The sequence below is a fragment of the Ovis canadensis genome, chromosome 16, assembly GCF_042477335.2.
Source record: "Ovis canadensis isolate MfBH-ARS-UI-01 breed Bighorn chromosome 16, ARS-UI_OviCan_v2, whole genome shotgun sequence".
NCBI classification, from domain to species: Eukaryota; Metazoa; Chordata; class Mammalia; order Artiodactyla; family Bovidae; genus Ovis; species Ovis canadensis.
Window position 1 is genome coordinate 81112679 of NC_091260.1, and position 27888 is coordinate 81140566.

Genomic DNA, 27888 nt, shown 5'->3' on the forward strand with positions numbered 1-27888 from the left:
TAGCATTCCTCGAAGTAAGTGCTCCAGTCATCGTCAAGGACAGACTGTGCCGATAGAGACGGACGACCTTGTTTCCAAGCACAGCGTGGGACCCCCTTGCCGGCATCTGGGCCTCATGAGCCCCCACCCAGGCTGTGGCGAAGATGGAGTTCCGTCTGCAATGGATTTTGCAGATGCTCGAAGATAAATCAGTTGGAGTCCATTAGGAGAAAAAGAAAGGCAAGGGTGATCCGCTGGTCGTGTGGGGCTGTGGGGGGAGCCCCAGGCCGTGTGGATGTTGAATCATAGTGAGATGAGTAATGCTAAGAGGAAACAAATGTATGGCGGGTTCCGTGAGCAGTGGGGAGGCCAGGCCTGCCCCTGGGACAGAAGGGGCTGGGAGGTCTGGGAAAAGCGCGCGTATGTTTAGCATCTGCTTTCCTGGGATTCCCTCAACACTAATTACAACTGCCTTGCTATGCTGCATCGCAATAAATTTTCGTAAGTGGACTGACTATTTGCCCTTGAGGTCCTGCCCACATCTCTCACCTCCCACGCCAAGAATTTGGTTCTCTGGAGACCGGTGCGTTTTTGTTCTGGCCTCAAGTCCTTCTAGGAGAGAGGAAAGTCCCAGGATGGAGCTGCCAAAGTTAATCCGCTTGACCACTAATGGTCTCAGCACAGAGGAAGAGGCACCGTGAAAGCTGTTTCATGAATTTGAACTGGTTAGACACCCCGCATGAACGTTTGGGGATTAATCATGAAACATAGCAATTAACACAAAAAGAGGCCCTGCCCTTGAAATGGTTTAGTATCTTTGAGAAGGAAAGAAACTGATGTGGTAGTACGTTTGCCCTTGAGTTCTCAACTCTGGGAAGCGGCTTAGAGAAATCTCCCAGGAAAAGTGAAGGGGGAATTTGGACCGCTTCCTTTCAGGTCCTGGGGCTTGCCAAATCAAGGAGGGAACATGGGTGCTCAGCCACCTGTGGGTGGGGAGAGAGCGTCTCTGGTTACTGAGCGCTCAGCCAGGGGGAGCCAAGGCGCTCGGGAACCCAGAGGTGGCGGGAGGGCAGCTACCGGGGTACCACTTGCTGACTGATGCTGCCCGGGATCCTGATGGAGAGGCTGCAGAAGACAGTTCCAGGCTGGCCCCGGTTCCCACAGTCGCTGGCTTTCTCTGCCTAATGAACCTGGTTCTTTCTTGACTTCTTATACAAGGCTGATGAGTATTAGGCTCCTAAATAGATTTCTCCAGGAGGAGAGAACTAAAACTTCCCCTCACGAAGTCTAGTGTGTTGGTGACCCTCCTGTCTGGGCTGGGCCATTATGAACAGGGGTGTACACGTTTCTGTGTGAGCACGTTTCCTCTTAGGCATACACTTTAGGTATACAACTTAGGTATACACCTTAGGTATACACTTTAGGCATACACCTTAGGTATACACCTTAGGCATACACTTTAGGTATACACCTTAGGTATACACTTTAGGTATACACTTTAGGTATACACTTTAGGAGCAGAGCTGCCGGTGTGCATGGTGGTTCTGTGTTCAACATTTTCTAGGAACCGCCAAAGGAGTTTATCTCATCAGCAAGACCCGAGGGTTCTAATTTATGGTTGGATGGCATCACTGGCTCCATGGACACGAGTGTGAGCAAACGCTGGGAAATAGTGGAGGACAGGGAAGCCTGGTGTGCTGCAGCCCATGGGGTCACAAAGAGTCAGACACGACTGAGCGACTGAACGATTCCTCCACTCTTCATCAACACTGGTTTTCTGGTGAGTCATTTGTTCTTCTCTTTTCTCCCGGAGCCATCCTAGTGAGTATGGTGACCTCTCTCGCGCGGTTTTGCTTCTCCTCTCCCTAAAGACTGCTGTCCCACTGGCAGAGCACACATATTCCCTCTCTCCTGGGTGAGTCCCCAGCCCCTGCCCCCACCAAACAAACTTGCAAGAAAACTGGAAATTATTTGGAAGATAGTCTTTGTTCTTCCACTCCGTACGTATTTATTTGTCCATCGACGGTGTTTCTGGTCCTTTCCTTTTTGGCAAAAAAGGGTCTCTTCTGAGGAAGTCTTCATGAAAAATGCCTTCCTCATGAGAAGCGCCTTCCTCGGTAGGAGGGTGCATGTCTGCATCAGCGCGCATCTTGCGTTCACGTTCAGTCATGTCTGACTCTTTGTGACTGTAACCTGAGAGGCTTCTCTGTCCATGGGATTTCCCAGGCAAGAATACTGCAGTGGGTTGCCATTTCCTTCTCCAAACAGAAGACTGGGACTAACATAAAAACAATGCCCGCTGCCACAGGAACGCCCTCCTGTTGTGGAGAGAAGGGCACAGAAGGAGTGATGCCGAGGTGATCCTTTGTGTTCATTGACTGTAGTTTTAACTCTTAAAATGGAAGAAAACCTCACTGGTTACAGGCTGCACCCTCAGAGAGGAGAATAATGGAACAATGTATTTGCTTTCACATTGTTCCTGCAGGCTGCTCCATCCTGATGCAACTTCCAGCAATGAACGTTGTACCAGAACCTTAATGCCTAACTGACCGTGAATCTCTAATAATATCACCCTTTTTTGCCTTCCTGTTGTCTTCTTCTCGTTTAAATTTGCCAAGAGTTGATTTGAGACTAGGTGAATCAATAGCACTCATTTTAAATTATTTTGTACCTGCTTTTTGAGATTAGGGGAAGAGAATAAAAAATAACCAGGTTTTTTTTTTTTTGCAAATCTTACAGTGTTCTCCCATCTTCCCACCCAGACACGCACAGGTAAGTGTGTATATGAGAGAGAAAGAGAGAAAGAAAGAGGGAGAGAGAATGGATGAATCTCTGGTGCCTGTTTGTTTTCTGATGAGGACCCCAGACCTGTGGGACCATGGACCCTTCTGTGACCTCATCTAACCTTAATTATCACCTCCCCCAGCCTGTCCCTCCATCTCCAAATACAGCCACACTGGGGATCAGCATATGAATTTGAGTGGGGACACGATTCAGTCCCTGGCCAGCAGGGAGCTGGAGGAGGGGGTTCCAGGGTGTCCTAGGGTCTAGGAGCAACCCTGAAGGGTATGGAGTGTGACAAAGTGCAGCACTCCCCAGGACTACTGCGCTCGTTCAGAAGCGAGGGGAGAGACTTAAAGCTGCACAGATTTGGCCCGTTTCCCCTGAGGCACTGGGTCCCCATGTCACGGTGGGGCGCGGAGCTGCTCCCGGCTGCAGAAGACAGACAGACCAGAGCAGCCTGTCTGCGGGTGCAGGAAGCGTCCCCTGGGGTGGACGGCTCTGGGACCTTCTGATCCCTGTCGGAAGGTGTGCTTTGCCGCTTGGAGGTGACCTGTGAGTGAGTGGCACGCCGTGGTACTGACTGATACTGTGACATGAACCGGAGGAGGATGTGCTGGGGGAGTCATGGACACGAGGGAGGCACACTCATCTCCTGGTGGACCCCCTGCCCCCGGGAAGCTTGGCACCCTTCCTCGGCTCCTGAGAAGGCGGTGATGGACAGGCGTGTGTGCAAAGCAGCAAAGCACACTCCCCCAACCTTTCATGCTCCTCCCGGCAGGCACATCGCCCCTCTCCGCCGCAGGGCACACGGGTGCCGCTGAGTCTCTCGCCAGACTACGGATTCAAGCTCTTTGGATCTGTATGCCCGAAGCAGACCCCCAGCTGGGACGTCAGCTGCCGGGGTCGGCTATCCAACTCGAAGTCAGAAGAAGAATCCTCAGCCATTGAGCCTCAGGGCTGGATGTGACCCAGGCGGGAGCCTTGGGCGACCGTGCTCAGGCCTGTGACCACAGAGTCAGCCAGCCAGGCGGCTGTCAGGGTGAGCCCGGCAGGCAGGTGGGCCCGGGGACACTCCTGCTGGAGACGCTGGCGGGAGCAGCCTCAGCGTGGCTGTGGGTGTCCTCCTTTGCCAGGTGGGCACGCGGCCCTGGACACTCTGATCTGTAGAGGTGGGTTCTGCTGGGCCCAGCTCTGGAGTCAGTGAGTGCAGAGTGTAGGTGTGAGGATTTCCACGCACGCGTGTCTGCTTGATTGCTTCAGCTGTGTCTGACTCTTTGTGATCCCATGGACTGTAGCCCACCAGGCTCCTCTGTCCGTGGGATTCTCTAGGCAAGAATACTGGAGTGGGTTGCCATTTCCTCCTCCAGGGGATCTTCCCGACCCAGGGATCGAACCCAGGTCTCTTATGTCTCCTGCATGGCAGGTGGGTTCTCTACCACTAGTGCCCCCTGGGAAGCCCCGTATATATGGAGATGTGTGTGTGTCTACATGTATGACTTCTTTTCCAGACTCTTTTACACTACAGTTTATTAACAAAATATTGCATCTAGTTTTCCATGCTATACAGTAGGACTGTGTTGCCTGTCTATTTTGTATATAGTAGTTTGTATCTGGTAATCTCACACTCATAATTTATCCCCCCCCCCCCGCCACCTTTTCCCTCTGGTAACCGTAAGCTGGTTTTCTATGGCTGTGACTGGTTTCTGTTTTCTAAATAAGCTCATTTGTAGCCTTTTTTTTAGATCCCACATATAAGTGATATCATATTTGTTTTTCTCTGTCGGACTCCCTTCATTTAGCAGGACAATCTTTCGGTTTATCCATGGTGCTGCAAATGGCATTATTTCCTTTCTTGTGGCTGAATAAAAGTCCCGTGTGTGTGTGTGTGTGTGTGTGTGTGTGTGTGTTGTTGTTCAGTAGGTAAATCATGTCCAGCTCTTTGCAACCCCATGGACTACAGAACACCAGGCTTCCCTGTCCTTCACCATCTCCAGGAGTTTGCTCAAACTCATGTCCACTGAGTCAGTGACGCCATCCAACCATCTCACACTCTGTTGCCCCCTTCTCCTCCTGCCCTCAGTCTTTCCCAGCATCAGGGTCTTGTCCAAATGAGACCACATCTTCTTTATCCATTCATATGTCAATGGACATTTAGGTTACTTCCATGCCTTGGCTATTATAAATAGTGCTGCTATCAACATTGGGCTGCATGTATAGATGTGATTAACATTTAAATTGGTGGACTTTGAGTAAAGCCAATCACCCTCCATAGTGGGGTGGGCCTCACCCAATCGGTTGAAGGGTCCCAGAGCAACAACCAACGTTTCCCTGAGAAGCAGGAATTTGGCCTCAAGGCTATACTGGAGAGACTGCCTGAGTTTCCAGCCTGCTGCCCTGCAGAACTGAGGCTCGAGGCTGCAGCCTCAACTCTTTCCTGAACTCCTGGGGTGCTCCCTGCCCTATAGATGTGTGAACTTCCACAGTTGTGTGAGTCAGTCCCTTAAAGCAACCGCCCCTCCATGACCTACGGTGCCTATGTCTCCAGAGAACACTGACTAATACAGCAGGCTGAAGTGAAAGTCGCTCAGCTGTGTCTAACTTGTTGCAATCCTGTGGACTGTAGCCCGCCAGTCTGTCCCTGGAAATCTTCAAGCAAGAATACTGGAGTGGGTTGCCATTCCCTTCTCTGGGGGTGTGGGGGTCTTCCCGGTCCAGGGATTGAACCCGGGTTTCCTGCATAGCGGGCAGATTCTTTATCGTCCGAGCCATCAGGGAAGCCCAATGAAGCAGCGAGCACCTTTTAATTGCTTGTGGCGTCTCTAGGGAGGCTGCACCTGCCCATTGCAGATTGCAGGTACAGCTGGAGAAAACCCGGTCCCTGGGCAGGGAGCCCCTGTGGCCCTGTCCCCTGGCACTGGCCACCACCATCCCCAGGTCACCAGCTGTCTTCCCTGCAGCCTCCTCACTCGGGGGCACTGTCCACTCAGACTGCTTCTAGCACTTTCTACCAGATTCTGAGCCCCATTTCTGCCTCTCTGAGGCGAGGTTCCCGGTTCTGTGCTTGTCTTCCGCATTGCCGAGTAAACCTCACAAAGAATCACAGCTGTTCAGAAGCATGCTGCACAATATAAAATTTATTACAGAACTTCAGCAAATATAAATATCCAGGTGCCATTTGGAATGGAGACCACACCGCAGAAAAAGACTGAAATCCAGGGTTGGGTGGGGGAAGGGAGGTTGGAGGCCCCCTGCTGCTTAGCTTTTCACCTGGAAATCTTTGGCCTCCCTTCTGAATGAATGTTAGGAAAACAACCAAAATTTATGGGGGAAAAAAAATCGAAAACCCTGCAGCACACAAAAGCAAACCCAAGTGGGCCAATCTCGGCCCGCAGTGCTTGGTGTAAACCCCACGGAGTCTCTAATTCGGGCCCAGCCTGTCACTCTGCCACTTGAAAGAAAAAAGCATTCAGAAATGCGTTTAAATAGGAACACTCACTTGTAAATAACAGAGAAAAAAGGCAACGTATGAGAATTTTTTCTTGGTTCCAACGGGTCTGAAAGGGACAGAAGCACCATGGCGGGGATTTCATTTCCCATTTCCAGAGGCCAGGCTCCCCACCAGGATGGAGACCAGCTCACCCGGCTGGGGTCCCCGGGGTCCCTGTACAGAGAAACTGCCGCTGGGGCGGGACACGGGCCTCGCTCGGGACGCTGGGGACGCAGCCTGGAGGGGCTGGCCCCGCCTCCGGAAGCGGTGGTCTCCAGGTGGCAGCTGGGCTGGTACTTAGAAGCAGACCTTCTGCAAGCCTTCCTTATTCCGGGCCAGCCTGCTTTGCCAGGGCTCCGCGGTTCAGGGCGAGCAGGTTGGGGAGCTCTGTCCTGACTCCACGCATCCTCCCTGCCAAGCCTGTGCCTGTGTGCCCGGGGATGAACACACACACACACGTGCCTGCACACACAGGCACACAAGTAGTCCGGCCCAAGAGCTCCGCACGGGTTTCTCTTCTTCCTGGGACGCCTGCTGGTGGAGAGACCACACGGCCAGCGGGGGCTGGAGGCGGCCCCCGCACCTGCCGGCTCACAGGCTGGACGTGGAGCAGGCCTTGCAGCACTGCTGGCCGTAGAAGCGGTGGCCGCACACCCCGCGCTGGGGCACCAGCGCGCACCAGTGGAAGCGGTCCCCGCAGGAGGCGCCTGAAAGCCAGCAGCCCCGCGTCAGCCTCCACGCGGCACCCCGCCGAGGGCCGGCCGCCACCCGCGGAAACCCCGGCCAATCAAGGCAAGCCTGCTCTGCAGGGAGGGCTGCTCCGCAGGTCACACAGACCACGTGGGTCGTGCTGTTTTCACAAGCTCTTTCTTGGCAGGTTCCTGCAAAGCTGGCATTTCCTGCTTTTCGTGCCAAACACCCCCCACGGAACCACTCAGCCACCCGAGACAATGGGTCTTCAGTGGACTGGACTCCGGTTCTCGGGTCCCTGATTGAAGCAGACCACTCACTCTCCTCCAGCCCCATTTTCTCCTCCAGGAACCTCGACAGACAGACAGACAGGGCACGGCGCTGCAAATCCCCAAGGCACTTTGGGTATGTGTGCATTTACTGAGCAGCCGAGGAGCAGCGGGAGGAGAAGGGGACGACAGAGGATGAGGTGGTTGGATGGCATCACCGACTCAGTGGACATGAGTTTGAGTAAACTCCGGGAGTTGGTGATGGAGGCCTGGCGTGCTGCAGTCTATGGGGTTGCAGAATCGGACACGACTGACCGACTGAACTGAACTGAAGGAAATCCCACGGACAGAGGAGCCTAGCACGCTGCAGTCCACGGGGTTGCAAAAGAGCGGGACACGACTTGGTGACTGAACGTCAACAATAAATGAATGTGCTGGGATCTCGTTTAGCTTGGGGTGCAGAAGGCTGCTTTACTCAGAATGGCCTTTCCTGAATACAGACAGCAGCACTGAAACAAAAGAGGCAATCGTGCTCGCTGGAAGCCAAATGGATCTCACAGCCGCCTGTGCCGTTTCCGGGGAGGAAGGTGTGAGCAGTGAGCGGTCTGCTCCGTGGGCCCTTTCGGGGGAAAAACTGGTGGAGGTGGAGAGAGAACAGGTGTAGTGGACACAAGACCCTCTAACCCGCGGGGACCCCTCGTGGGTCAGCTTTCTTAGCAACCACTCCAGAAACCCGACAGCCCCAGCTGAAAAGGTTAAACCTAGGCAGGGGAGAGGGGGCTCCGACACTCACCTTTCTTCTCTGCGATGGGGCAGAACCGGGTGTTGCAGGCCTGGGAGACTGCGGGCTTCTGCAGCAAGGAGCAGCCTGCGGCTGGCCGGCCCCCCGCCAGGCACTGCACGGACCGTGTCTGCACGCCGCCCCCGCAGCTGGCCGTGCACTGCGGGAGACACGAGCCACTGTCACGCTGGGCCACCCGGCCGTCCAGCCACCCCTTTCTCAGGGTCCCCTCCACCCAGGCTCCTCAAGGCGGTCTCTCTCTGTTTCTGGACTGGGGTGGGGGGCTGAACACAGCTGCATATTTCCCAGGTACGGACACTGTGAAGACGGGCCCAGAAGTCTGAATATTCTTGAATCATCAAGGGTTCGATGGACATACACACAAAGCAGCACACATCTGGGGATACAGGCTGCAGGTCCGTCACGAGACGCTCTCACAAGCCAGCCTTTCTGGTGCCCTTGACTCAGAAAAGCTTGACAAGCCAGCCCCCAACCGCAGAGGCGTGATGACACTCACCCCTCCTGACCCCAAGTTTTGCAGGGACTCCGGATGCCTGGGCGTGGCCGCCCCCTCTCAGGAACACTGTGTCCCTACGCTGGGGCCCCGCACTCTGAGGCTGAGAGCGCAGCAGAGCCAGGGCAGGGAGAGGCAGCTCAGTCAGACCGGTCCTCACCAGCGGGCTGGGCACATACCCCATAGACCACGGCGGTGGGTCCATCGGAGACCCACTGCCGGCAAGAAACCAGGAGAGACGGGAGCGATCAGAGACGGAGGGACCCAAACCTGCAGCAATGAATCTGCCCAGAAAGAAAGTGGCTCATAGTCTAGACCAAATTCTGACTAGCTCGCGGCACGGCTCACACAAGGCTGCGTGTTCAAGAATGCTAAGAATGTTAAGTGGTAGAGGGGCCCCTGCAGAAAGACGGGGCCAGAAAACGATCTGGAGATCCTGGTGCGCGGTGGGTTACATTAAATAGTCGCATTAACGCGTGAGGATAAAGCTCTGCTGATTTGGAGACACACACACGACTCAGGCTGCTGCCAAGATGTGTGGACAGGACCAATGCCGGGATCCCCCTGGAGCAGCGGCCTGGAGGTGGTCTTCCACGGCAGAAACCGTGGCCAGACGCTGAGGACCTGCTGCAGACAGAGCCCGCGGAGGTGGCTTGTAAACCCCTTGGGAGAGGGATGCAGTGATGGGCTAAGTAGAACATCTGCCCCTCGACGGAGGAGAGAAGCTGGAAACAGAGTCCCCAGAGCTCATAAGCTGAAGGAATCGTTGGTTCTTCTTTTTTCAGTCTTTCAGGACAGGATGTCTCGGCCGCTGGAGAGAAAACCCAGGGCTTTTTGTTGATGAGCCTGTGGGTTTGGAACCCACCCTGTGAGGCTGAGCCCTGCTCTTCAAAGCCAACATTGGCGAACGCTGTGGGCCGCTCCATTTCGGGGTAGGACACCGCTAGCCCGGGTCTTCCTGGGGCTGCGGCGTCTCGGACTCGTGATGCACCTGAGTCGTTCAGGCCCGGCTGGTCACGCCAGCTGTCTTCCTGGGGCTGCGGCGTCTCTGAGCTTCCTGGCAGAGCCACGCTCCTGGCCTGGCGGCCTCTGACTCGGGTCCCAGACGCTCCCTCAGCCCCCGTCCCGGGCTGGGAACTCACTTGGGGATGTGGTTCCTAGTTCTCATCCTCACTTTCTCATCCGTGGTGTTGAGCCTCTCTGCCTCTGAGCTGGATTTCTTTCATCACGAGCAGCAGGGGCAGACTGCCACTCCCTGCGTATATCACATCTGTTTATACTGAACTCAAGCTGTGGGCACAGAGATTGATGTAACTTTATCCACAGAAAACAGTTTTTGCAATTAAAATCCACGTTTTAACATGCTGATACTTTTGATCTACTTAAAACAGGAAATGCTTGAAAAGGATACAGTCCAAATGTCCTGTGGTCCAGTATTTTAAATGAAGCAATTTCTAATACCATTCGGAGAGGAGTTCATGTATTTCTAAATGAAAAAGCGACATCAGATTTGAAGATGTGGGTGCTAAGTCACTTCAGTTGTGTTCAATTCTTTGCCACTCCATGGACCTCAGTCTGCCAGGCTCCTCTGTCCGTGGGATTCTCCAGGCAAGAATACTAGGGTGGGCTGCCATGCTGTCTCTCCAGAGGATCTTCCCCACCCAGGGACTGAACCCGTGTCTCTTGTGTCTCCTGCATTGGCAGCTGGGTTCTTTACCACTAGCACCACCTGGGAAGCCCCAAGTCTGAAGAGAAGCAGAACCAAAGGCAAAAACACAACTAGAGGGCAGGGTGCAGAGTGGGCGGCAAGAAAGAGCAGCCTCCGGCGGGCTTTAAAGATGGTGCTGCCCTACACGGCCTGGCAACAGAGCGCACAGTACCGGTGACTGTGACAGCGACCCCAGACGAGGGTGGGGCTCTGCTGGGGGGGGGGAAAGTCCTCCAGACAAGGACCCGGCAGGGCTGCCCTCAGGCACTCATGGATTCGCTTTCCATCTGAAATTCCACATCCAGCAAACACTCCCTGAGTACTGAGTATGGAGCATGCGCCCTGGTAGACACTGGGGACTGTGTATATAAAATGTGCACGTGGGTACGTGTACACATATGCCAATACGGGGAACACACTGCAGAACAGCAGGACACTCGCCACGGAGTGACCGGTCCGGATGGCTGTCTTGTGACTGCATCCGCTTTCAAGCAGCTCACGTCAGCGGGGTTGGTCTTGACCTCTGACGAGGCCGCAGTACGGACCAGGCACGATTCTGGGACAGGAGGCGCGATTCTCCACTCCAGAGTGTGCTTTCTGTCCTTACTTCTTTTTTAGCACAGGGCGCCTGGGAAGCTCGAGGAGGCGGGACGCGCTTCCTGGGAGGGCAGTCACTACCTGGGCAGGGAAGACGGCCACCTGCAGCTGCTCGGGTCATTCCTGTGGCACCAGGCACGGAGCATGCCTTCTGGGAAGTGATTTGGAGAGAGACGAAGACTCCTGAAAGTTCCTTTGAAAGCGATGGGGAGCAGATGTCTGCCTGTGGTTCCCGAGATCAGCCTCTGGAATCAGCGAAGATCCCGCTTGCTGGCCCTGAGAGGTCTTCTGCGATGGGGGTGTCCTGGTGGCCTGGTGCCCCGTGGATCCCATAAACTTGGTAGGACTTCACCTCGGAGGTCCTGGGGCCAGTGTTGCCTGATATGGTTATGAGAGCTGGCCGAGGTGGGAGCACAGGCGTTCGTGGCCGTGCCCGCCATCGTGCTCATTTGCTTTCTCTGTGTTCTTGACGTGGACCATTTTTAAAGTCCCTACTGAATTTATTACAATACTGCTTCTGCTTTATGTTTTGTTTTTTTTGGCCTCGAGGCATGTGAGATCTTACCTCCAGGGACTGAACCTGCACCTCCTGCACCCGAAGGCCAAGTCCCAACCACCGGACAGCCAGGGATGTCCCTTCCTTTGCTTCTTAAAAACTGACCGTCCAGACCCAAGTGCCCAAGAAGACACTGGGCTCTGAGCTGCTCCGTGCTGCCCTCGCCCACAGACGGCAACAGGCAGAGAGGGCTGTTGGAGCCCAAAGCCAGAAGCAGGGCCAGGAAGGAGGCTGGGTCAACAGTAGTGAGTGCAGAATCTTCCCTTACAGCCGCAGGGAGCATGGGAGGAGGAGGGAGCCAGGGACAGGGGGACCCCAGGACAGATCCTGCAGCCCCTCTGGGCCTGGGCTGGCCGAGGCCGGGGACCAGGTGGGTCACAGCCATTCCGGGGGGTCAACCCCCATCCTCATTTGCTCAGCTTTGTGGTTGACCCAAACAGACTTACAATCACCTGCTTCTTCCAGATCTCGTATTTCTTCCTCATCCATACTCTGGGGAGCTCAGCCCAGCTCTTACCCAAACCATTGCATCCTCTTACCCTCCACAGAGTGAAGGTTTAGAACAACCACGCTGCGCCTGTGTGTTCAGTCGTGTCCGACTCTTTGCGACCCCATGGACGGGAGCCCACCAGGGCCCTCTGTCCGTGGGATTCTCCAGGCAAGAACACTGGAGTGGGCTGCCATTTCCTTCTCCAGAGGATCATCCCAATCCAGAGATGGAACCCACAAATCCTCCGTCTCCTGCGTCAGCAGGCTGGTTCTTCACCACTAGCACTCCCCGGGAAGCCCTAGAACAATCACAAGTGCCCTAAAAGATGGAGTAACCTTTGGAGATCACCCTGTGGAAGCGCCCCCGCAACCCCGACCCCCAGAAACCCAACACCTCACGGGCTCTGGAGGGAAGGGCCTGGAGCTGGCTCCGTGGGCCTACACTCGGCAGAAACCTTCCGGCCCAAGGCAGCTGGCAACACCGAGGAGGGGCTCCGCCCGCCACCCCTTCATCCCTACCTGAGACCAGGGTGAGGCAAACCAGCCGGCCCGCGGGGGTCCTGCAGCAGCGAACGCGGGGCGCTTGGGGCAGGGAAAGCGGGCGCAGGCACGCTGCAGCTCCAGCTGGGGCTGTGGCAGGTGCAGGCACTTCCTAGAGGCCAGCTCACGGTACTTCCCAGACACGTACTTCTCAGCACACTTTAGGAACCTTTTCTGGGTTCCTCTTTCACAGGTAACAGAGCACTGAAAAGAAGACAGCCAAGGACGTGTGTGAAAAGCACGTCTCCCCGCGTGGTGGCCGTCTCTCTCTCGCACATTGTTGAGTGGAGAAGCCTCCTGATTACATCAACCTGAACATTTACAGATGTGTGATCAGTCAATCCACCCTAAAGTTGATCAACCCTGAACACTCATGGGAAGGACTGAAGCTGAAGCTCCAATATTTTGGCCACCTGATTCATCGTTTTGAACTGTGGTGTTGGAGAAGACTCTTGAGAGTCCCTTGGACTGCAAGGAGATCAAATCAGTCCATCCTAAAGGAAATCAACCCTGAATGCTCATTGTAAGGACTGATGATGAAGCTAAAACTCCAATACTTTGGCTACCTGATGCGAAGAACTGACCCATTTGAAAAGACCCTGATGCTGGGAAAGATTGAAGGCAAGAGGAGAAGGGGATGACAGAGAAGGAGATGGCTGGATGGCATCACCAACTCAATGGACATGAGTTTGGGTGAACTCCGGGAGCTGATGATGGACAGGGAGGCCTGGTGTGCTGGGGGTTCCAAAGAGTCGGACACGACTTAGCGACTGAACAACAAACAGTCAGTGAAATTTATGGGACCTCAGCATTTTAAAATGGTGTTAACAGTATCTGCCAAAAAAAAAAAACCCACAAAAAACCAAAGATCTTGAGGTCACAGTGGTCTGGTACTAGAGACATAAGTTGGGGCAGGGCAATTAGAAACCATGAAGGAGTAATTCCGGAGCTATCACTTCTCTGGGGAATGAAGATGCTGGGCTGTAACCGATACCAGAATGCACTGGAATCTAACGAACAAGGATGTCAGGTAAACCCCAGAGCTCCTCAGATTCACACACCCAACAGCAGCGTGATGCTGGCCCCTCACACAGGGACAGGCGGGGGAGACCCAGGGCTTCCATCTTCCCCGGGAAGCTGAGTGCTGTCCTGGACAGAGCACAGGAGGCGCATTCGTTCTGACCAGAGGTACTCTGAGCCCGAGCTGCTGCTGCAGCCGCACCCTCTTGTGTGGACAGCAGGGCCCTGGGCCGACCTGTGGCCAGGTGGGGATGCAGCCACGTGATACACAGGGATGACGTAGAAGGCCAGGCACAGCCTGCACCCCAGGGCTGGCTCGGAGGTCAGAGGGCAGGTCCCGGGGGCTGGCATTGCTGCCCCGGGCTGGCATGTCTGCAAGTCCCATCCACGGAGGAGGCTGGGTACCCGAGGCTCTGGCCTCATGCTCAGGCTCAGGCTTGGTTTTGGGGCGTGCTTGGCATGTCCTGCTGCCAGAACAGAGCTGGAGGGCTCCTCTCGGGGGCTTGTTGGGGCCAAGCCTGAGAGAAGCTCTGGGGTGTGGTGTGTGTGTGTGTGCACGCCCAAATGTGTTACATATTCAGGACAAGGGATTTCCACCTGGACACCTTCCACACACCGTGTGTGTTAGTCGCTCAGTCATGTCTGACCCTTGGTGATCCCAAGGACTGTAACCCACCAGGCTCCTCTGTTCATGGGATTCTCCAGGCAAGAATACTGGAGTGGGCAGCCATTCCCTTCACCAGGGGATCTTCCCAACATAGCAATCAAACGCCCGCTGCAGGCGGGTTCTTTACCGCCGCGCCACTCGGGAAGCTCTTACTAGGCAGACCAAGCTGCTTCCTTCCTAAGGACTCAGCCTCTGGAGACACGCATAGAATGGACTCAGCCTCTGGAGATACGCATAGAATCAAATGTCTCCTAATGACTGATGATTCAGTAGTCTAGACACTGATGCCCCTGGTCCCAGGTGAGAGAGAATCAGGAGTTCTTCCTTAGCAGCAGCAGGCTTCATGCAGTAGTGATGCTGTTCAGGGGCAAACAAGTGCTGTCTCATTCGGGATAAATATCCTGCCTGGCATGCCATCACTTTATAGAGGCCTTCCTCCCTCCTGGACTAGACGCCATTGGTGGCCTAGGTGGGAATGAGGCCCCGAGTCTGTCCCTGAGGGCCAGGGATCAGGGGGCCTTCTTTCCCCAGTTGCTATGGAAACCAGCTATGTGGGCTGAGTACATGCGTGCATCTCAGGACATGCTCTCTCCTCCTGTGGTCACCCCCCTGCCCCACCACCTAGGCACATCCTGGGAAACGGCTGCAGCTGCTCGGGGTGAGGTGGGTCCCCCAGCCCACAGCAGGCGTGATGAACACTCTCCCCGGCCGGCACCTGTTCACCCACCCACCCACTCCACACTGAGGGAGGGATGATTGTGTGGGTGACCTGGGTGGGGTGCTCCACGGATGAGATACGAAAACCAGAGGACACGCCAAGGAGAGGAGGCCAGGTGTGGGGCTGAATACGAGGGGCAGTGGGACCTGAGACAGAGGAAAGGAGCGGAAGCAGAGGAACCCAGCAAGGAGGGGCGGCCCGAGGTGGAAGGTGGCCGACCCAGTTCCACCTGGACCTGGCACACCTACCTGGGACCAATGCGTCTACCTGGGACTTGGCACACCCACCTGGGAAGGTGCACCCACCTGGGACCAGGCGGACACGAGCCATTGCAGCTTCTTGTGCTTGTGGCAGCGCCTGAGCAGACAGGCCTCGTGAGTCCTGGGCTTCGGCTCCGTGGTGCAGACGGCGTCTGGCAGCAGCTGTGCCCTGGCCGAGGGGTTGGTGCTCTTACAGGCCACGGACCTCTTCCGCCAGCCCTTCCCGCAGGTTCGTGAGCACTGCGCGCAGGAAGAGCGAGTGTCGGCTCCCTCGAGGAGGGGATGGGACCGAGCTGGGGCTCCAGCCCTGAGCCCCGAGGCCGGGGAGACTCCAGTTGCCCCCACACCCCGCACTGCACAGGGGGGACCCCATTCACCACCTCACCCATGCCAACCAACCCCCTCCCCCACTTACCTCTGCCCAGGGCCCGGTGCTCCACGCCGGGGGGCAGCTCTGAGGCTGGCAGGCCTGTCGGCTGGAGGGGACGGGCTGTGGACACAGGCTGGCCGAGACCCGCTCCGATCTGTAGTGCGCGCGCCGCGTGCACTGGACCGCCCGGCTTTGCGTGCCCCCTCCGCACGTGCGGCTGCAGGCGCTCCAGTTCCCCACCGACCAGCTGCGGGGACAGGGGACGCGCGGTGAGGGGCGGGGCTGCGTCTCCAGCCGGAGGGGGCCGGTCCGGGGCCGGGGCATCCACAGGCATAACTTCCCACCCGCTGCCTCTGCCTCCGTGTGCGCAGTCCTTCTCAGGCCCCCGTGCGGTCTCCAGGCCCCGGCCCCTTCTAACTTCCTGATGAGTGTTCCTGACGCCAGGCCTCCCCTCCCCTGCCTGCCAGCTCCTCTCGAGCTTGGAAGTAACTCCCCTCAACGCAGTGCGTCTGTTCCCCGCGCCCCCCAACCTTTTCCTAAAAGGAACATTTCAAACGTATACAAAAATAAAGGCCTTCCGTATCCCTGTCCACCCAGCCTCAAAGATTATCAGTTTATGTGCCCAATCCCTATAGCATTTTGAAGCAAATTCTAGACATACTAGCATTTCAATACACATCTCTAAAAGACAAGGAGTCTTAGGTTTTTCAGCCTAATTATAATGCCATGTGACATTTGAAAATTTTAACAATCATACCTTAAAATCATTAAATATTCAACGTTCCATTCCCAATTTTGTTGTCCCTGTCAAAATTTAATGTGCTTGTTGGAGTCAGAATCCAAATAAAGCTCTTGCTTTGGACTGGCTGATGTGTCTTTTTTTTAGTCTATAGGTTCTCCGAAATTTTGTTTAGGTTTTTCTTTGTTACAGAACGACAGAAAGATGGCTCACCTAACTCATCGCTACAGCTTTCTTTCTTTCTTTTTTTTCTTTTTTTTTTTTTTGCTGATTACAGGACTTTACAAGCTACATCTCTGCGGTATCACTTAGAAGGCTCTCTGTCCTCTGCCCTTCTTGCAATTAAGTCATTGATCTGAAGACTGTCATGTTTGGGGTTTTGGTTTGTGTCCACAGACGCCGTGATTTAAATAGTACCAGTTCTAGGTAGGCTGCTGCTGCTGCTAAGTCGCTTCAGTCGTGTCCGACTCTGTGTGGCCCCAAATTGCTGAACAAAACCACCAACATGCATCCTCATACTTGGCAGCGCTGCAGGGGGACTGGGTGCGCTTGGGCTGTACTGTGAAACAGGATAGCGCCTGCTGCATCAATAAACAAGGATGCCATGCCTATCTGTGATTCCGGCCCTCCCATGTGAACTTCCCAGCTGGGCTGACTCCCTACATGAGGAACTTAAGGCTGCTGCAGTCAGCAGTTCCAGCCCTCCAGTGTGAGCCAGAAGGCCCTAAGGGAATTCAAGAGAGAGAAAAATGTCTCCTTAAATGTGCAGGGTGCTGGCCCCAGATAGCCGAGAGGCGTATGACAGGAATGACTTCAATGATCCCAGACTCTCGCATCTTCCCATGCATAGAAGAACACTAAATTCCTTAACTTGGTATCTGATTTTCCTTACTTAATAATCTTTGATGTTCAGACTGCCTGCCCTCCTTGTTGCAGACTGGTGTATAGCCTGACTCCCCCTCCTGCCCCCTTGGAGCAGTTTTCTCAGGGTCACTGAGATGCCTTTTCCCGAGCTTGGAATCCTTAACATTCCCGATAAATAACTCTCTACTTTCAGGTTGCGACTGGATTTTTGTAGTCGACAGAAACATGATATGTTTACTTAGCTTTGTTTGTAGAAGCTTTGAGCTAGATTATGCCAAAATATTTCTCATGAACAGACTCTATTATCTTTCTAAGAAAATTATTTTAAAACTGTAATGAAAAGTTTTGTTTTAAGAACTGTTCTGTACCAACTGCAGAAATGCTTCCACTTCTCAGTGTTAACAAGATTGTTGCTGTTGTTTAGTTGCTCAGTTGTGTCCAGCTCTTTGCGACTCCGAGGACTGGAGCCCACCAGACTCCTCTGTCCATGGGATATTTCAGGCAAGAAATCTGGAGTGGGTTGCCATTCCCTTCTCCAGGGGATCTTCCCAACCCAGGGATCAAACCCTCATGAGCTATTGGGAAGCCTGGTCTTTACCATCATGTTAAACCATGTAAATTATGCAAACTCCTTAGGAAACCCGGGCTTTGGGCTCCTGGCTGTGTTGATTCTTCATCTGGAGGCTCTCCATTGCTTTTCTATTTTTTATGTTTCCTCCCACTCCTTATGTTGCCTCTCAACCATGCAGCCTCATAAACTCTAACTGGTCAACCCCAGGGCTGCAGAGGTGTCTTGGCTGCTCCCAGTCTTTTCACATCCCTGTGTTAAGTCCTCAGTCTCCACCATCTAAAGCTGTTCCAATGGGGTTGGTTCATGCTCTGACCTCCTCTTAGCCGCACACCATTAAGAAAGGGTCCTGTGCAAAAATTGTTCACATGGCATCTGGAGATGCCAAGTATTTGCTTTGTTTCACAGGCAGAGCTCCGGGGAAATGTCTTGACTGCAGCTCAAGAAAGAGTCAAAATCCACGCAAACTTCTGTGCTGGTGTCTGAGGGTCCACTGAGCAGAACGAGGCGTGTTGGGTGGCTGACGAGTAGCCATACCTGTCCTGCTGCAGTCTGGTTTTTCAAGTCCACCAGGTGAAAGAGAGCCGGCGGCTGGTATGACTCATGTCAGTCAGGTGTCCCAGGCAGGGCCTGGAGCACTCAGCTACCCAAACACCACGGTGCTGCCCCAGCCAAGGGGTCACCTGGCAGGACTCACCCTGCAGCTCTCAGAGCTGCCTGGACAAGTGGTGGAAGTTCCAGCAGTTACTCGGCAGTTTGGGCAGGGTTCCCTGGGACCATCTGCTCCACAGTCAATGTCACTAATTGTCAACAGTCAGGAGCTGCTTCTCATAAAATGACTTTTGCCTTCCCACTAAAAAAATAGCAACATTTTGGTTTTGGTTATTTAATGTTTCCTCTGAAAATGCAAAAGGGTATTTGAAAATGCAAATTCTCAACAAGGGTATTTGGTTTAGTGCAGTACGTTGTCATGAAGCACTCCCCAGGCAGGCTCAGGGCTGTGACTGCCTTTCAGACTCAGAGGTCACCCTTGACGGGGACCAGGCCTGTGGCCCACGGCTGAGCCCCACCTATATGGTCAGTTCAGGCCTGTCACAGAGTCAGCATCAGAAACCACTAACTTCACTTTAGAACTGGGTTTCAGTGACTCTTCCGGTTGCCGTCAAAGTTTTCAGACGAAGCACCCTGCTGATCCCATTTTCAGGAGTAACTTCCGGGTCATCGGTGGAGTGGTCTCTCATAACTCAGCAAGCACGTGGGGTAATGGCCGGGCAGAACCCGGTTCACGGGGTGAACCTAGAGAAGGCCGTGCTCACCACTGGGTTTAGTTCCAGGGACAGGACAAAGGACAGCACGTGAACACAGCCCCAGTTACAAGGTGCCCCCACGTCAGTCGGGACCTTCACAGCTGGTGTCCGTCATGGCCTTCAGGAAGGATGCGCTCAGTCACACTGCCCGCTTTGACTTTGCGACATGATCTTTAAAATCCTCTGTGACTACAAACACGGACATTCACATGCCCCATGCTCAGTGGCCTGGACTGGGACAGTTGCCATTGCGGCCCAGAGGTCACTGTGTGGGTTTTGAAGACAGAAGAATCTTGTCTTCATAGGAAACTACAGCCACGTCACACGTGCAGGCGATTTGAGGTTTACCACGCTTTTCGTCTACATGAAATTGTCGACTTAAAAAACATTCACAACCTAAAAAGCTGAGAGTTATGTTTTATTTGGTGGGAATTTTTAGGGCTGAAGCCCAGGAGGCAGAATCTCAAGGAACTCTGCGAGAACTCTCCAAGGAGCTGAGGGGAGGAGTCAGGATACGTAGAAGTTTTGCAACAAAGGGCAGGTAGTCTGAACATCAAAAGAATATTGTTGAAGAAAACCAGTGAAGGAATTTAGCGCTTTTCTGTATATGGGAAGGCGCAAGAGTCTGGGCTCATTAAATTGCTCCTTTCATACGCTGTTGGGGCCAGTAACCTGTGTTTTCACATCCTGAGCTCCCCCGGGACTCACTGTGGGGAGTAGCCGCCGTCAGATCACAGGGATTCTTCTCCTTCCTGAGCGCCCGTAGGACTCACCAGCTCACACTGGAGGGCTGCCATCGCCGGTGACTACGACACCCTTGTTTACTGTTATCGTGGGAAATACTCCACTGCTTTCAAGATGACAATGCACACCCCACAATAAACAGATGCCAGTTTGAAAAACCTGCCTTAGCCACAGGAAGAGAGCGTCTGCGAACACGTTAAATAAAGAGAGCAGACAGTCTGGGAGCTGAAAGCTCGGTAGCTGAGATCACAGGACTCAGGGTGAGGAAGGGGGAGAGAAGCTGATTCCTGAGTCCATCCGGCATCTGGCCACGCATGGGCTGTTCACTGGCCGGGCCCATCTGCTGAGTCGGGAATTACTGGTCTCTGTCAGGGGATGTTTCAACTGTATCAGAGGGTGCCAGCTACGCTCCAGGCCAGTTCCGAGGCAGAAGTCCAGTGCTGAAAGGGCCAATGACCTCGGTAACCGACTGTGCGAGTGGGTGGTGTCAGAGGCCAGAGCTGTTGGACACACAGCTTGCACTCTGCGCTCGTGCCTCGAGGCCTGGAGCAAGTCCTCCTGAAGCGCGGCAGTAAGTACGTTAGAAGCGACAGCAACGGGCCAGACACACAGGCACGTCCTCTGTCGTGTGTTGGCAGGGATGTGCTAGACCCTCCGGCTGTCTACGGGATGCATTCTTCCAGAAGCAATGCCGGGGAAAGGCCTCCACGGTCACCCCAGAACTGAAAGTCCATTACTGACGACTGGATGGCAAGGATGGGAGCCAGACTTCAGGAAGCTGGGCACCTGGATCAAGAAGCCAGGCTCTGGGAAGCTGGCAGCTCAACAGTGACTTCATTTTGTTCAGTCTCAAAAGGCAAACTCCTTTGTTCGATGTGAAAGTGAAGCAGAGATTTATAATGAGTCACGCACAGGACTGAATTGTTTCATCGTTAAAGGCAGCATTTCTTTGCTGACTCACGTGGAGCCAAATTGCAGGACCTCAAAACCTCCCCATAAAGGAGGTTCGGTGGGTGTTAATTTTACGGACTGCGAGAAGCCAAAGATAAGGAGATTTTTTATTATTTGGGGCTGATGTGCTATTTTTACTAAACTTTCCTGTCTCACTCCCCTGTCATCAAATGTTATCTTAAGAAGAATCAGTAAGATCTACAGAGCTTCATTTACATGTGGGAGGCATGGGAAATGGAATTATGAGGGACGCACAGGCCAAGGAAACCTACCTCGCTGTTCCAGACAGCCTTGATAATTCCCTGTTTCAGCACAAACCCTTCATCTGGAGGTTTTTTCTCTGCAGACTGTGGAGGGTGTGTGTATCCCATTAACTCAAATGAAAAACCCCGGCTCATAAAAGGTGAGAGGGAAATGCTTAGATTCCGAGTGACAGTGAAGGGCTGTTCTTTGCAGGGCTGCCCCCCTTTAGCCAGTTTCCACGGGAAACTGGAAGAAAGAGGCTGGGTCTTAGCACTGGGAAGGGCTTCAGAGATGGTCTGCTTTTCCAGTTGCATCTTATGGAGGGGAAGTGGCACCTCAAGAAGCAAAGGGTCACGGAGGGAGTGGATAATGCAAACAGGATGGAGCTCAGGACTCCCCCAGCGCTGCCCTCTGACTCATCCTTGCTCTGCTGGGAAGAGTGAGCATCTTCCCATCATGAGATGTCTACATGGGGAAGGCAGCCACCTCCCGCTCCTTTTCACCCCATTCAGCACCCAACCATCGAGCCAACTCTGTGTCACAAACACCTCTGCTATGGAGTAAAAATGAAAAACTGGGGTGGTAACTACACACAGGTAGCCCAGTGAGCAACCTATACCCAATTGCAACTGAAACTGAGTAATGACTTGGTCGGCAGTAACTCCCTCCAATTTCACAGGGTTTGCACCCCAATTCTTGTGCCCCAGGATGACCCCAGGGGCTGAGAGCACCTGTGGCTCAGCCTGGCGCTAAGACAATGTTTCCCAAACCACGGCTGCCTGGCAGGGCTTTCACACACCCACACACACCTGGTCTCTCCTCCGCTCTGCAGGAATCACAAATCTGCGGTTGAGAGTCAGAAATCTGAATTTTTTCAAAGCCCTCCTTCCCTGGACTGGGAAGGAAGGCTCTGTAAAAGCCCTTGAGAGACCAAGAAGCAGGACGCCTGATCATCAGGGCAGGCCACGGCTCTGGCTCCTGCGGGTGGTAACTGTTCTCGCTCCCAGTTGCATTAACGTGGTCCTGATGCTATTTTTAATGATTATGAGAACTCAGAGGTGCCAATAAAACATCAGGGGCAAAGCTTGGTGAGTGGGTTCCTCTCCAGAAAGCTATCAACCCTCACTCCCCATCACAGGAAATCAGAAAAGCCCACCCAGGCAACCCCATTGCCTGGCAGCTCCCATGCCCCGGCCACTCCAGCTTCAAGCATCATCCCCGGCTGTAAACACTCTTCTCTGGAGCTGGCAGCTGGCCCCAGACTCAGCGACCAAGCCTCTGGGAGGCTTGCATGTCAGGCAGGCTTGGGCTCCTTCTGGAAGAAAGACTTCTCAGAACCAAAGTGGTGGAAGAGCTGGCTTGGAACAGAGCTGCTCCTCCTGTGCGGCCCTTCCAGCCTCAAAACGAAGTGCTCAGAGAAGTGAAGGCAGACACATCCAGTGCTGACGCCCTTCCGATCCCCTCAAACAACCCTGTCTGACAGCTGGGGAGACACGGTTCCGACCCGAGGAAGGTCCCATGGAGCAAGGCCTTTGGAAATGCACGTTTCTCTCGGGCACTGTCCACTTTAAAGTGCGCAACGCGCAACGTGAGGACTAAGGTCCGGGAGACAGCACCTCAGTGGCTCTGAGAAATCGCTCCAGAGAGGTGGGGGGTTGGTGGGGGACAGGAAGGTCAGGACACATACGATTTTGGTGAAGCAGGAGTTCATGCAATTCAGCACATATCTTTCCAGAACATTTCAGCTAATCTCATGAAGCTTTTGCTAATCACGAGAAGCAGTTGTCACCATGAAGGATTTTATTGCTTTTCTAGATACGGGGAGATACAAAAATTGGGCGCATAAAACCGGCTCCTGAAAATAGCTAACAGTCTGAAGACCTTCCTCCAGTGTTGTCCTGGCACAGAGGGCCTCATCTCTGCTCTCCACCCTGAACTCCTTGCGGCTTCCCTGGTGGCTCAGATGGTAAAGGATCTGCCTGCAATGAGGGAGACCTGGGTTCTATCCCTGGGTAGAGAAGATCCCCTGGAGCAGGGAATGGCAACCCACTCCAGTATTCTTGCCTGGAGAATTCCATGGACAGAGGAGCCTGGCAATTACAGCCCATGGGGTCGCCAAGAATGGGACAAGACCGAGTGAGTAACTCACCGAACTTCTTTCCAGGGGTGTTGAAGTTCAGTAGCTGTAGCAGTACATGATTTCATCCTTGTAGAGATACTCAACATTCAGAAAACTAAGATCATGGCATCCGGTCCCATCACTTCATGACAAATAGATGGGGAAACAGTGGAAACAGTGAAAGGCTTTATTTTCTTGGGCTCCAAAATCATTGCAGATGGTGACTGCAGCCATGAAATTAAAAGATGTTTACTCCTTGGAAGGAAAGTTATGACCAACCTAGATAGCATTTAAAAAGCAGAGACATTACTTTGCAAATAAAGGTCCATCTAGTCCAGGCTATGGTTTTCCAGTAGTCATGTATCGATGTGAGAGTTGGACTATAAAGAAAGCTGAGCGCTGAAGAATTGATGCTTTTGAACTGTGGTGTTGGACTGAAAGAATATCCAACCAGTCCATCCTAAAGGAAATCAGTCCTGAATATTCAGTTCTGAATATGATGTTGAAGCTGAAACTCCAATACTTTGGCCACCTGATTTGAAGAAGTGATTCATCTGAAAAGACCCTGATGCTGGGAAAGACTGAGGGCAGGAGGAGAAGGGGACGACAGAGGATGAGACGGTTGGATGGCATCACTGACTCAATGGACGTGAGTTTGAGTGAACTCCGGGAGTTGGTGCTGGACAGGGAGGCCTGGCGTGCTGTGGTCCATGGGGTCACAAAGGGTCAGACATGACTGAGCAACTGAACTGAACTGAACTGAGAGATACCGTGGCAAGTGCCAATCTGTATCTGATAGGATGGAAGCTTGTGACCATAGATGTATTCATAGCTGGAGACACCATTTATGTTACAAATATACTACCACTCCGCCCCCTCAGTAGACAGTTGGTTTTTTTACTGGGCAAGACCAATATAACTTCTGACATGAGACTCCAGCATCATCCCCCAAGAGAACGCAACAGCTGGCGCCTCCTCCATCAGCGTCTGTTCCTGGGGATGCTCGCTGTCGGTTCTGTTCGCCCTCTGGATGGGCGCCTCCCTCTCACTGTTGCATTTCCAGCCTCGGGAGCAGCTCCCCGCTCTGCTCTGAACTGACCTGTCAGATTCTTGGACGTCTTTTCTGTCTTGGCAAAACAGCAGGGCTGCTGCCTAGCCGTGCTGAGCGCCGGGTGGGGTGAAGGGCCAGCCGTGCCCCAGGCTGTCAGCATCCTTCCCTGACACCCAGTGACGCCTGGCCGCACAGGAACCAGTGCAGCCCGCCCTCAGGGCTGCCTCTGCCAGCTGAGCTTGGAATCGGAATTATGTAATATAATGAGGCTTGGTGTCGCTGGATGAAACATGAGCTTGGAAAAGGAGAAGGCTGTTTCTATGAACACTGAGTTGAATCTTTGGAATGACTCAGTCATTAAACGGAACTGCTCTCAGCTTAGGTGTGGCTCAGAGAAAAATAAAGTCTGGAGAAAACATGAAAGATTTAAGATGATTTTGCACCCGGGTGAATGGGACAGGTTTCAAGTTTTTTCCTTCAAGAAACTTACACAGAACATCACAGGTGTGGGCATAGTTTATGCAAATAATCAACTTAGATCTTTAATAGGCAGATTCCTACCCAAATAAGCTTTGGTTATAACTGAAGCAGTTAGCAAATGGATGAACATTTCTGTATTTTAAGTGAAAAGACAGGTTCAAGGCATATGTGTATCTATGTATTTTTAAAGGAGTTTCCCTTAATTTATCATTGTCATCAGTGGACCAAATGAGGGTCACTCTCATCCTCTGTCTGATGAGAGCCCTGACTCCCTGCCCTGTAAGCATCTCACCTGTAGAGACCTCTGCGTCTCCATCACATGGCACTCCCACCTGGTGTGTGATGGGAACTCAGAGCCAGCATTCCCCACTGCCCCACTGTGCCCCCTCTGCCCTGCGTGCCCATTCCAGGGGGTGGAACCCCTCCTGGTTTCTGTCCTCTAGCTCTTCCCATGTCTCCCCCAGTCACAGATTCTATTTCCCGATTCCCCAGCAAAGCCGCCCCTTCCTGAGTGTGCGTGCGTGTGTGCTAAGTTGCTTCGGTCATGTCCAACTCTTTGTGACACCATGGACTGTAGCCAGCCAGGCTCCTCTGTCCATGGGATTCTCCAGGCAAGAATACTGGCATGGGTGGTCATGTCCTCCCTCCAGGGAATCTTCCCGACCCGGGGATCACACCCACATCTCTCACATCTCCTGAACTGGCAGGTGGGTTCTTCACCATTAACACCACATAGGAAGCCCCTCTGACCAAATCTAGGCGGATGGTGGTTCATTTCATGTGTCAACTTGACTGGGTCATGGTACCCAGATATTTGCTCAAATATTAGTCCAGGTGTTTCTGAGGAGGGTTTATTTTTTTTTTTCTTGAAGATGAGGTTAGCATTGAACTCAGGAGGTTCTAAGTGAAGTAGATCGTCCCCCATAACGTGGGTGGGCCTCACTCAATCAGCTGACGTCCTTAATAGAAAAATACTGAGGTTCCCCAGAAGAAAATATTCTACCAGCAGACAACCTTTGAACTTGAACCATGGCACTGACCCTTCCCTGGGTCTCCAGAGTTTGGACCTGCCAGCCTCCACAATTACATGGGTCGATTTCTTAAAATCTCTCCACACACACACACACACACACACACACACAGAGGCACACTGGGCTCCTTGCCTTCCTCCTCAGATACTTACGATTTGGTAAAGTACTAGGTGCAGAGTACCAGGTGCAGAGCACTAGGTGCAGAGTACTAAGCCTCATCCTAGTGCAGGGTAACGCTTCCACTTCGTCCTCCACCTTCCCTCTCCTCCTCCTCCTCAGCCCTCACCTGGCGGGTGAGGTCATTCACATGCAGTCCAGCTGGCTCTATAAATACAGCCTCTCTGTCTATCTACTCAACATACAAGCAAAGAAGGAGAGCCATGTTTCCTTACTGCATCAATTGTATTTCATATGTACTTTTTGACAGTCAATGAAGAGCTGATAAGGACATAACTAGTAAATATAAATCTTTAAAAAGTGAAAAAATCCCACAAACATGTGCCCATTTGTTGCATTACTTCTAAGTGACTTTCTAATTATGGGTGAAGATCATGTGCCCGAGAGAGCATGCTGCTGAAAGCATGTAATTCTCCACTCAGAAAAGAATTACTGAGAAACTTTAGAACTAAGCTCTAAAAATGGTGCTGGGGGAAGAATGTGGGAATATGGAAAACAATGGTGACTTAACATATTTATTTACATCTGCAGAAAGGAAACATGGAAACTATCTCAACTACACCCAGCTGAATTAGAGGCACAGGGAAGGCCCTGGGCAGATTTTCCCATCTGTCCAGGTGTTTCTCACCTGAGCACAGAGCAGACACAGATGGTCGTTGGTGAAGGAACATGGTCTACACTGTGAAGGGTTAGATCCACCTCGAAACCAGTGCAACATCGTAAAGCAATTACCCTCCAAAAAAGTTAAAAAGACCCTGGAAAGAAACCTGATGCTAGGAAAGAACTAAGGTAAACGGAGAAGAAAGAAGATCAGTCCAGAATATCCATTGGAAGGACTCATGCTGAAGCTGAAACTCCAATACTTTGGCCACCTGATGTGAAGAACTGACTCATTTCAAAATATTCTGATGCTGGGAAAGATTGAAGGTGGGAGGAGAAGGGGCTGACAGAGGATGAGATGGTTGGATGGCATCACCGGCTCAATGGACATGAATTTGAGTAAGCCCTGGGAGTTGGTGATGGACAAGGAGGCCTGGCGTGCTGCAGTCCATGGGGTCGCAGGGTCAGACATGACTTAGGGACCAAACAACAACAACAACAGAGAAAAAAGAAATAAAAAAGTCTGTCTTTCAAAAAGAAAAGGGAATGAGATGCTTGAGAACCCCTAAGAGACGCTGCTTTTTGAGTTGTGGGAATAAGAAGACTCTTGCAGTTTCTTGACCTGCTTTCAGGCAACAGCTTATTAAGGAACATTCCTGAAGGACAAAGGCTCCTTCTCCCATCATGTCCAGAGAAAATGGCATTACTATCCACAACACTTATACATTTTAATAGCAGGTGAGGAAATGATACGATTTATGGACAATCCAGTTGTATGAACAAGAGCTTACATGTTATGTAGATTTGTGTATTCCACATGGGATTTCCTTGTTGATTTAGAGAAACTTTCCTATTCTGAAGATAGGCCATTTCCCTAATTGAGAAAGGATGAGGGAATATTTACCCAAATTGCTGAGTGGCCTGTGTGTAAATACAGCCTTTAACTCACTCTAAGAGACACTCACAAGCTCACGACAGAAGGCTGAACCCGTAAGGGTTCAGATTCTCTCAACTACTTGGATTATGCTTGGAGAAGGAAACGGCAACCTACTCCAGCATTCTTGCCTGGAGAATCCCTTGGACAGAGGAGCCTTGTGGGCTACAGTCCACAGGGTGGCAAAGAGTCGACACAATTGAAGCGACTTAGCACACATGCATGGATTATGCTGTTGCAATAACATGAAGACTTATTTTTCCCCCAAAAAAGGCTGACAGATAGTAGAGATGACGTTTCCTATTCAGACACTCTTTTTCTGAAAAGATAAAAAAAAGCTTTCATCTAGCCCAGGAGTTGGCAAGCACCTCCCTAAAGGGCCAGAGAGTAGACAGTAGGTATTTTAGGCCGGTGGCTACACAATTGCAAGTCCTCCATCTCGCTGTGGCAGGGAGAAAGCAGCCAGAGGCAGGATGTGAGAGAACGGGCAGGGAGTGTCCCAATAAAACTTTATTTGCAGAATCAGGAGGTGGGCTGCACGTGGCCCTGGGGCCACAGTGCGCCAGCCCCAGAGTTATCCGTTCCACTTAGGAAGGCGAGGACCGAACACAGTTACAGACACCAGGAAGCGCTGGGTATTTGTACGACAAC

General features: G+C 52.7%; 1 protein-coding gene across 1 annotated transcript in view; it reads right to left on the bottom strand.

The window, feature by feature from the left end:
- Positions 1–5882: 5882 nt before the first annotated feature.
- Positions 5883–27888, bottom strand: part of ADAMTS16 (ADAM metallopeptidase with thrombospondin type 1 motif 16) — a 182078-nt gene continuing 160072 nt past the window's right edge. Inside the window, exons 19-23 of the mRNA XM_069556383.1 lie at positions 15475–15676; positions 15105–15299; positions 12374–12598; positions 8003–8150; positions 5883–6957 (exon numbers count right to left, since the gene is read on the bottom strand). Coding sequence (XP_069412484.1) covers positions 6842–6957; positions 8003–8150; positions 12374–12598; positions 15105–15299; positions 15475–15676 — 886 coding nt within the window. The 3' untranslated portion in view covers positions 5883–6841. The remainder of the gene's footprint in view (positions 6958–8002; positions 8151–12373; positions 12599–15104; positions 15300–15474; positions 15677–27888) is intronic.